At 37.5% G+C, this 11673-nt stretch overlaps 1 protein-coding gene across 1 annotated transcript; it reads right to left on the bottom strand.

Moving 5' to 3' along the window:
- Positions 1 to 1656: 1656 nt before the first annotated feature.
- LOC149298827 (transmembrane protein 243-like) lies at positions 1657 to 6193 on the bottom strand. The gene is made up of 4 exons (XM_089487260.1): positions 6116 to 6193; positions 5329 to 5379; positions 2608 to 2712; positions 1657 to 1779 (listed from the first exon to the last, which is right to left on the bottom strand). Exons 1-4 carry the CDS (start codon positions 6191 to 6193, stop codon positions 1657 to 1659), a joined length of 357 nt encoding a protein of 118 aa, XP_089343386.1.
- Between the last annotated feature and the right edge of the window lie 5480 nt (positions 6194 to 11673).

Below are 11673 nucleotides of genomic sequence, written 5' to 3'. Positions count from 1 at the left end.
AAGGCCACATCCATCCCTTAAAAATACTACCATGTAGGGTACTGTGTAATACTTCTGACTTTAGGGGAGGGGTTATACTTTTTACATGTAGTGCTAGGACAATGGGATGTAATGGCTTTTTTTGGACTGTTAAGAGTGTAATATGGATAGAGATCCCTTTAAGGATCTCTTGCAGGTTATATAAGCCAGTGATGTCAGTGACATCACTGAGCCCACTGTATTGTTTATGTATTTTTTTTTAATTTATTGCTCATTTTTATTTATATTTTGGGGGAAAAATTCAATTCAATTGTTCTCTTCCCTCTAATCTCCCCTGCCCTGATCAGAGAGCAAGGATCCCTTACCTGCATTGCGGCTCACAACGGGCATCATAAGGCAGCAGGGGGAGCAGAGATCCTGTTTGGTATATCTTCATAATGCACATGAAATATTGGATATCTTGTCCTCCAGTGACGTGTACAGGAAGGGAATGCCATTAGACATTCCTTATGTAATGGCTGTGGCTGATGGGGAGTCCAGGCTGTCAAGATGGCTCCTGATGTCTCTGCCGCTGTAATAAAATTAGGACGTACCGGTACGTCCTTTTGGGCTTTTTAGGATGTACAGCTGACTCCGTATTGGACTGAAAGGAGTTAATCTCACTTGCTACTTTTTTTGCCAGTTATAAAAAGATTGTGACAACAATTTAATAAGTTGTTATAACAACAACCAGTAAAAAAATTAAACATCAGCCTTGGTAGTATTGTATGGTGTAATGATTATGGTCTAGCATGGGAACTGGAGATCTACCCTTCACACACAAAGTGTATTGCACCTACTGGTAGTATGTGATAAAATTAAACATATATAAAGTACAGAATTTTCCAGCAATAGCCCCTGGTGCAGGATTTCATGTGATGAGCTGTGATTTAGTCAGTCTTTTGGATAGACTTAGCAATACTGCCAACACTCCTAAGTAAGGGTGAGCCACTACATTGAGCATTCCATTTCCAAAACCTAGGGTTTGACGGAGGTCATTCACCTCAGTATTTCTTTTAAAATACAGTAGAAATAACAGATCACAACAAATAGGCAAGTACCAAAGAGTCCACTTTTTTATGGTCATTTTGACAGTTTACTTTGTCTATGAACACATTACTCCGCCAAAGGTGCTAGCCCCACATTACTGTCAAGTTGTAGGTACTTTCTTCACTTTTGAGGTAGATGTTTGCCTTTTCTAGACATTTTCAAACAATAGTTTAACAAAAAGGCAAGTATTTTTTGTTTATTTAAACCTTTGTTCAGATGTCTTTCATAGCCTAATCTTATACTTTTTTGTAATGTGAAACAGTACTTACTGGCATCTGTTGCATAGTAGAAACAAACTGATATATTTAAACAAAATAAACAATATTTGACAAACTGTACTAACTTGTTACATCTGAACTAATCAGACATAAAAAGAAACAGACACTCAAAGTGCTTGACCAGAATGTTTTGTAAGTGCAACAATGGTTTAAAAGGGGGAAAAAGGTAAGTCTCATGGCAGTTGCATCTTCCCTCATTAAAGGGAACAGTGAAAAACCATGTGGGTTCCACTATTTTATCTTCTCTTATCAAGATTACTGAAGATCATGCTTTCCAATGCATTCTGTATCCTTTGGAAATCCTCATGCTTCATTTCCCTACATCGTGAAAGTATAAGTTGGCACATATGCACAACATGACAATGGAAAATAAAATATAATAGATCAGTTTCCTAAATTTAGGCTCCAGGTCTCCTTGTCGATACCAAAAAATCTGAGGGAGATAAAGTGATGTAAATGTTAGCACGAGTATGTGTTTTGCCTACATACGAAGCATCATCAATTCCAAGATAAAATTCTATCAAAGTACCAGTATCAATTTATGCATTTGAGAAAACAAGCTGTAAGATAATCGTGATTAACAAACAAAGTATACATAAAGTATATTTAAATACAAAAAACTGCTCCAAAATGTAAAAACCCATTGAGTAATCCTGCTAGTTCACATTTCAACTTAACACCGGAATCACTTTTACATTAAATTTGAGAATAACTCGTTTAGAAGATCCCTTTAAAATTTGGAAAGTGAAATAATTGTCAATCGCAGTAGTTATATGGCGATTCGCGTAGACAACTTACGCTGCAGCCGGAAGGAGGTGTGGCTAGTAGTGGGGGTTGTCTGCGTCCATCGGGGAACTCTGATCTCTGACAGCCGGGGAAGGTCTGCGAGATGGACGCAAACAACCCCCTCTACTAGCCATACCTCCTTCCGGCTGCAGCGTAAGTTGTCTACGTGAATCGCGTAGACATCTACACGCTGCCCCGGCTACACACCGGGGACTCAGAAGCACCGGTAAGTGGGGCGGGGGGGAGACAGGAGGACCTATTTGAGGTCTGATTATAAGACGACCCCAATTATAAGACGAGTGGTATTTTTCAGAGCATTTGCTCTGAAAAAAAACATCTTATAATCGAGCAAATACGGCATTTTTCTTTCAATAACGGGAACATTTTAAATCTTGGTGGGGGGCCTCCACTAACCCTTCCCAGCTATTCAGCCCAGTATCAAATTAACTCATGAATTCCCAGTCTTAACACTTACCAGTACCAGAGCTGTAACGGAGCACAAAAATATGCAGATAGCAAAGAACACATTCACCGGCTTCGGAGGTGGTTGAGGAAAAACAAAAGCGCTGATAAATGTTACCTGTTGGGAGAAAGCATATAAAGTGCAAAATTATCCCAGAAAAAAAGCATAATTATATGCAATAATATAAACTACACACAAGCAATGTTTTTACTGGAGCAACAGACGTACAGTAGTAAATGTACCGATTTCATTAGCTAGAAAAGTGGCAGCACAGCGTTTACACACATACCATTATGGTTCGAAAACCGCATTGAGGTATTGTTTCCCCGAGCATAAATGTCAATCTACAACAACTCCAGCAATAGTCGATGGTTGATCTTTTGATATGTAGAAAAATGAAGGCCATCTGATGACTTCACACAAAAAGGTGAAGGAATAAGTACCACTTCCTTATACAAGGACATTTACTGAAAAGACAAACTACCAAAGCGCCAGCAGCTCCATTCAGGTGGAACACAGAAGCAATCATATGCTGAACAAATACCAAAGTACCCTTGATAAATAAGGTAAAACATTACAGAACTGTCAGTTTGTATATATTAGTACTGAAATCAATGGGAGAAACCAGAGTTGGAGCACAGGCAACAGGAGATGTGTGCAACCTGCGGACCGGCCTGCCTTTGTATACTTTTAAATGTATTTTCTATATGCCAGTCTTTTGGTTTTAGAATATCTTTCAGCTCTCTACAGAACCAGATGGGAATTCTTTTCTTTTTACTGGCATCCCCAATACAGGTAGGTTCATTCACTAAAAGGAGAATTGTGTTTCATCTCCTTTACTATACCTGCATGCTTCTGCTGCAGGAAGCACTTGGCTGGCCCTGTACAATGTATACCTAAATCAGCTTAAACAGAGACAACTCAGCCCTTCTTATTGTAAACTCTCCCCTTGGCCAATAGGCCTCAGTGTGCTTTTGCTTCTGAGATTACACTTTTCCACTGCCCTCATTCAGTCACACAATCTCTCATAAATACAGTTACAAATAATTACAGAGTTTCCAAAGTATGTGTAAACAGCCTTTCTAAAAATCTTTTTTTCTCGTGTGGTTGAACTTGTGATCTACCCAAAACAACTATGAGAAAAATGTTTAGAAACATAAAATTAGTCTCTACACTATTTCAACTCCCTGACATCACTGTCCTAGCGCTTTCATACGCATACACTTTTATTGACGGTGCAGGATTTAGTAGTTACCGCATTCTAGTCCAACAAACAAATTTGAAGACTTGGTTGGGAAGCTCTGCCCTACGCATTATGATGATTGCTTTAATAAAGTTTTGACATTTCAAATGCATTATGCAGGGCCAAAAGAAACCTTGAAGGAAAAGCACACTGGTATTTGGTAACTTGAATGTACACAGATACAAAGAATGTTCAAACATTTGTGTCTAAGTTAATACAGCCAGGTAAGAAAAGTCTGTTCGTATTTCCACATAAAAAAAATCAGTTTCCTAACTTTAGGACTAGCCTGTGCAGAGGTTACTAACACACAAATTAGACTATTTTTATAATGTCAGAAATGCTGCTTTCATTCTCCTGGTTCTTCTTAACGATGCACCTTCTGCCTTATTTTCATGTTAAAATTAATTTTGCATGGAGTACATTGCTTCTTTGTGCATGTAAATGGATACAGACTTTTTTTTTTAAAAGGGATACATTATGCATTATATATATATATATATATATATATATATATATATATATTAGTTTACTGCACTTTCAGCTCATCAACACGCATGCCAGCTGAACTCTCATTGACTAAAACGTGGGCTGAGCTACAATAGAAGCAGGTAAGGGATCTTTTAACATCGATAAAACATAAATTAATGCATGTACAGACCTGTATGCAAAAACATCAGGGACGTTTCAAATCGATCATTTAAAATTTAAAAAGAACTCATTTTAATGAAATGCTTTTTGAGCAAAAATCTATCCTATATAGGATAATATTTCCTATTTAAGATACATTATAGGCCAAAGGTTATTCAGCATGAAACAGAGCTTAGTTATGTTTTTTTAAAGATATTTTGTTTAACCACTTCACTTCAGTTGACATTACAGCAAATATAAGATGTATGCTATAGATGTATGTTATTGTTTTAGTTAAATTTAAAAAAAAAAAAAAGGTATTTCTTCAAATATGAGTGATTAACCTATTAAACTAAAATCAGTTACAATATAGCTGTTTTACTAATCTGACAGGTTATTATTGTAAATCTTTAAAAACTGAGTCTGGCCAGTGATTTAAAATCAACTTGATTTAAATCAAATCCACCCTCAATAAAATGCATTGAGTCCATGGAAAATTGTGCTCCAATATGCATTAAAAGTTGGGAAATAGTGGTCTATAGTGTGACTATACTAATGATTCCAACCCTGTGAAACAAAGGAATATGTAAAATGTATTGTTAGAACACAGTTAGTTCTGCCATTCATAAAGTAAATGCTAAGTACATAATCAAAGTCTGCTATTAGACAATCTAACACCGATGTCAGCTGTGTTTAGGGAAATCAGAGGTTTTACACTGTAAAGTGGAAATACTACATAGTCTCCTTTCCCTCATTTACCCTGATGTTCTGTGCAGCCTTACAGAGCAAGTGTTATTTATTAAAATAAAATGTTTAATGCTATTTGGTCAAGAGAACTCTGAGCAGATTATGTATATACTTACCAGAACAAAGAGGGATGTTAATCCACCAACAATCAAATGAATGATTCTATCCTGAAAAGTGGAGACAAAAAAAATTGAAATTCCAGGCCATAAGACCTGGTGCACAAATCAATTATATATATATATATATATAACATATATTTTTAATTATAGATATATAAATATATCAATGTCTAAATCGTGTTGATAATCCAACCCCCATTAAAAGAGAACTTTTTGAATAATTGCTTAACATGGTATTACGTGAATAATGAAAAATTTCACTTATCAGGATAAGGACAAACATGGCATTACTACATAGCATTGATCAAGTACCTCTTGAATTGTGAATTCTATTGAAGTTTGTTCAAGATCTTTGAACTCAAGTTATATTGACTCTACGAATACTTCAAGTTACTTTCATATAAACCAACTACTTTAGAAGGAAGCTGGTATCTGTTTCAAAACAAAATTGTGCAAAAACAAAAAAAAAAGCCAACAAAAAACATCCCAAAATGTGCCCTGTAAACTTAACAGAATAGGAAACATGAACAATTCTAATGGTGTGGTGTAAAACACTGGTTGTGTTGAGTGGCTTCTCAACATAAAATGGTTCTAACATGCTGCAAACGTTTAGAAGAATATAGCAAATCAGAGATAAAAAATACTGATCTGTAAAAGAAATATATAAAGGCTGCAACTTCTCTTAAGCTGTATGCATCGTTATAAGCAGAGGGGACTTATTGACATCATTTTTTCCACAATACCTCTTGTATTACATTGACACATCTGTGCAACAAAGCCTCACCCTTGCTGAAGTCTCCCCAAACAAAGGTCTGTTGTCCGGGCCACCTGTTCCATAGGTCCTGGTGGTATAATCCTCCATTATAAACGGAGCGTCTTCTTCAGTCATGAACCTAGAGATTGGGTGTTAAAGCATACACCTTGCAGAAGAAAGGCAGGCACCTTCAGAACATAATGCCAAGACTGCTTTGTTCATAGACAGCACAAGCCAAAACGGTTGCTGTACTCTTTGCTGAAGGGCAATCCCCTGAAGTTTCACTTCATGTTGACCTGCTTCCTGTAGACAAAAAAAAAAAAGAACACGACATTGACCTGAAGAGTCAATTTACAAAAAAGCAGGAGGTGTGGTCATGGTAGGCGACCCGCAGCCCTTGCTGAACTTTAAGCTCATTTGTTCCAGTCAAGGCATAGATCAAAAGTTTACTAGTGTTCTATTTAACTTTGTAGCATAGATGCAAAGTCAGATGCGATCCAATTATTACTTCTCAACCAACTCCCTACTCAGTGCTTATATTTTGCTCTTTCGCCATTACATTGCCGCAAACACGTTTCTACTTTTGGTTCTAATCTGAAACTTTTCTTCAACTATACTTAAAGCATTAGATCGCCTCTAGACATTCTGACCTTCTTTCTGGAAATGTAATTTAGCAATACATACGTGCAGAGAGCTCTTTTATGTCAGTTTTCACTACACCGTAACTGGTGAAAAAAATCTTTATATTGTTCTAAACATTTGTCTAGTTTTATTAAGCTAAGTTCTCCTTCAAGTCTTACTTGTGCTAAACATTTGCTTTGAAGAAAACCTGATTAGTTCAACTGGTGTAGCCAGACAATATTTACATTTCATGAGGAACAATGAAGACCTTTATTCAAACAGCCATCTGAATCTCTCCTTATTCGTAAAACAAGTAAATAAAGCCATTATTTTTCTCCGTTTCCCAGTCGTATGAGCAAGTCGCCCAAAGCAAATATTACCCCTTCAAAACCATTTTAATGCAGAAAAAGCATTTTTCAGTAAAACAAACAAAATCTCTATTAACACTAAATGTGGAAAAACACAGAGATCAACATATTCTTCCTTTCCAAGTAAATGCAGTGCATCTGCACACCAACCATTATATACAACATACAAATTATACAGACTCAAGCAATGTCATTATGACATCATTTGGGCTACTGAAGACATCCCTGGGATCTATAAAGACTTCAAAGTTATCTCCAGCCAAAAAGGGTTACAAAATGGGGGGGAAATGAAATAACTTTAAAAACTAAAAAAAAAAAAAAAGTAAAACAACAAAGCATCAACACATTCCATAGTACTAATCATTCAGATGCACATAATTCATTTATCAAAACTACCTACAGCTTGTACCTTTTTGACACTATAGACTCATTTATTTGCAGCACTACTGACATCCCTAATAAGTTCATTTCTTTTCCTGTCCGACATTCTTCTCACCCACATTTACTCTCTCCACCAAATGTATCGGTTTGTCTTAGTCTGTCAATTCTTGTCTTGTCATATCCCTTGAATTTATGTATTGTATTAATTTATGTATTGTATTAAGCGCTGCGTAAACTGTTGGCGCTATATAAATAAAGGATAATAATAATAATAATAATAATAAAGCTGCTCGAACCAGTACAGGAACAACCAGCAACTTAACACAAACTTAATAGGAAGCCACAAATCATTGGGGTGGTATAAACATGCAAGCTTCAGACTGCTTGAAAGCCAACATTAAGAAACCTAGATCTTTGGTAAACTGCAATGCAAAATATAATAAAAGCAGACACCATTATTTTTCTTGTACACATACTTTTGGTATGGATTTACAGCTTCTGGTATACAACACAGCCAAACACAGTAACACCACCAATGCATAGGTTTGTCAGGTTGTTTTGGGGCTAAAAGGCCACATTTGGGAGGTATGCATTTTTTCTTTAACTTTGAATTTTGGCATCTACTCATTCTTCCCCATCTTTGAAGCCGGTCAATTCAATTTACCCCATCAGACCACCCCAGGGTAATTCAAATGGTGGTATCTTAACAATGGATATTGGCCTTTTTTTCTTCCTACATTTTCTTGAAATTGGAGGGTGTCTTGATGACATCACTGGGGTCTTTTTTATTTTCATTTTTTTTATTATTTATATTTATTTTTGGGTCTCCTTAGAATAATTTCGCCAAATACATCTCCTTCAAACCAAAGAGCTACAGGGCGGGGAAAGAGAGCAAATGCATTGGGCAACTCTGTAGAATCCCTCCATGCAAGAGGGAAAAGTTAATTTAAAGGAGACAGCTATCACATGCATTAAAGTGTCCCTATTAGTATTTATAGCACATAAAAGTTCATGTTATATATATATATAATGCATTTTTTTGTAAAGAGTTTCTTAGCAAAGACATTTATTACGATTCATGTAGCCTACACAATGGCAGAGTTAACATCTCTCTTATACTAGTACTTTAACATGCGTTCTTTGTTGTAAGGTTTACTGGAGCAATACATTTAAATATTCTAAGAACAGAAATAAATAGTCATGGCAGAAAAGGACTGGTCCATCATGTCTGTTGCATTTGAATAAGTTTTTACTTGTTAATTAGTATAAGTATTTCTTAAAATCCATTACTGTACTTTCTGTTGTGAATGCATATCCATTGCTTATCTCACTCTGAAAGCATCATTACATTTATGTTAAGTTTTATTCAATGTTCGGAACTGTAAGATGCAGAATTTGGGAACATAACTGATTGGCTTTAATTTAAATTGTGGTTCACAATCTACCTGTTTGGTAGATTCACAGTTCACTGAATAACTAATATTTCCAGAGAACGCTGACATTTTCAAAATAGAAAACGTCATTGTTTATTTCTTGCTATTCTTACATTGTTTTCTTTGTAAACGAAACAAATATTGCCTACATTATATCAGACCTGACGTTGAACGTAAAGAAAGAAACACATTTCAAATTAATAAAGCTTTATTTAGCATAGTTAAGGGACACCTTCGCCATTGCATGCTCATTAATGCATATGATAGCTGAGTGTCACCTTATGTCATACCTTCCTCAGCATCGAAGCCTGTTTGCCTGTTGACCGGTATGCATGTATTCACCATCGGCCAACTCGAGTTCGAAATGAACCCTCTTGTGCATGGACAGAAAGCGCTCTCACTGATCCTAATTGGACAATTCACTGCCAGTAATAGGACGCTCCAAGTAGCCAATAGTAAAAATTACTCAAATACTAATATGCATTCTTCTTTGGTAGTGCTGTACGGGGCATTGGACTGTCCCTTTAAACAAGATTTGTCACTCTTCCCGAGTTGTGTATTTCACAGTTTAGCACACTTAATATATAAACATATATTTACAGATTAAAATACACAGTGTATATTCATTAACGTATAAAGATAGGAGCAGCCATCTCTCATTTTTCAGGATCGACACAATGGGTTTTTCCCTAGTGGATTGTTCCTTGGCCGACTCGCATACTTCTAAAACAAGTTTGTGAAACAATAACATTTGTGCACACATTAATACGCAATGCAAAAGGGATATGCCGGAGCGCCCATTAACATCAGAGCTAATGGCTGTTTTATCTAGTAATATAAATGACATGCTCCAAGCGTACCAAGGCTTTGAGGAAAAGAGATATAATGCCTGTATGTAAAGGATAAAACTAAAAGCAGTATCATAAACAAACATAAGGATTATTTGGGATTGGGCCTTCCTCCAAATCACTTAACTCATCTGCTCCCACTCGAGTAAGTAAAAGCAGGTGCCAGTAATCAAATGTTGGGTCTTGGAGCGATAAAGTGGCTTCATGGACAGGTAGGCCCGGCTTCCACACACAGCTCTTTGTTATTGCACCATTATCAGCTGACTGACTGGCTGACGTACATTAACGTAGCGTATAACGAAGTGCATGCCAAATCACATACAATACACGGATGCATGCCAAAAACACATACAATACACGGAAGGTGTTCAACAAGCCCCACCGCGAAGATATAAACAGCGCCACATTGGCTTGCATGCCCTTCAGGTACTAATACCCCAACAGGCTGCTAATTTCACCTCGGTCACCCTCCGTAACCCTTTCAATGCTCACTGTAAACTGTAGTTAACAGCAGTACTACATAATGCGCCAGCCACCCCCGCTTGAAAGTGTCTTGTCAAACGCATCACTAACCACAGAACAGGGGACACACTCCCTGCCTTCCCCTACAAAGTGTCACCTGCAGCATTCCGCCGGTGTGAAGCGCGCCACCATGAGCTGCCAATCCCGACTTCAGCACATCGAGAGCGCGTTACCCGGACAACCAAACCCGAGACAGTGCTCAACGGGAGCGAGAAGAGATGGGTGGTGTGCGCATGCCCAGTTACACCTTCTACTTCCCATTGGCCGGGAGGCTGGACAAGAATGAAGCACGCCGGCCCCGCGTCTGCGTCATTCGCAGCGTGAAATAAATGTTTTGTTACCTGTTCGTTTCAAAAGTTACTGTGACGGCGACAGAATGCCTCACGGAAAAGAATAATGTAATTTCCACTGAAACAAAGCGCTACCTGGCATAACGTTCACACTTAAAATGTTCCTCTATGAATAGTGAAGGACTGAAAATCATATTATGCCTTTAGTAAATAGCTAGTTTATTATTATTGGAAAAAATACAGCCACCGGTTTATTTCATCCATGGAATGCTTACTGACCCTAAGGTGCCATATTTTACTGTAACAGAGACCATGTTGACCGTGAGCTGGCGCCCTCACATGTAAATAAATAAAGCGTTTGAGAACAGCGTAACGTGTTTGATAATAGTTTATAAAATTACCTTATAGCGGACGTGTGTGGCAGAACTCTGGTCCCTGGTGCAAAAATTGCCCCGGGGCCCCCCAACTTCACAGCTTGTCTGTGCTTTCTTTGCCCCCCCCTTCCAACATACACTCAGAAACACACTTACACTCACACACGTACACATTCATTCTAACACACACACTCAATTTCACCCCACTTACACATACATGCTCAAATACACAATTACACATACATGCTCACACACACAATTACACATCCATGCTCGCGCACACAATTACACATCCATGCTCACATACCTACATGCACCACAGTAAATTGCTTATTTTGAAATAAATGGCAGTGGCAGCACTATCCATGCAGGACATCTGGCACATTTTTCACACCTCATTTTTTTTTTTTGTTCAGAGAGGAGAGCCATTTTTATTCTAATCAGTTCATTGCAACCTTGTCAATGAAGGAGAAACTGTCATAATATATATCGTATTGTTGGACTGGGGTGACATCCTAGTGAAAGGCACTACATACAAATTTCCCAATTTCGTCAATTTGTATGAATATTCAAAAACAAAAAGGAATCAAAGCGCTACAAATTAGTTTTTTGCATTTCATTAGGTTTTTTCACTCTCACACTGTTATTCTCACTCGCTCTGTCAATGTCTCCCTAGCTTCTCTGTGTCTCTGCTTCTCCTTCACTCCACTACTTGTTCTCCGTTACTATACTTCTCTTTCTCTGCATATCC

Source organism: Sceloporus occidentalis, unplaced genomic scaffold (genome assembly GCF_023333645.1).
Source record: "Sceloporus occidentalis isolate IW3139 unplaced genomic scaffold, rSceOcc1.0.p SCAF_31, whole genome shotgun sequence".
Lineage (NCBI taxonomy): Eukaryota > Metazoa > Chordata > Lepidosauria > Squamata > Phrynosomatidae > Sceloporus > Sceloporus occidentalis.
This window is presented reverse-complemented; position numbering and strand designations above follow the sequence as displayed.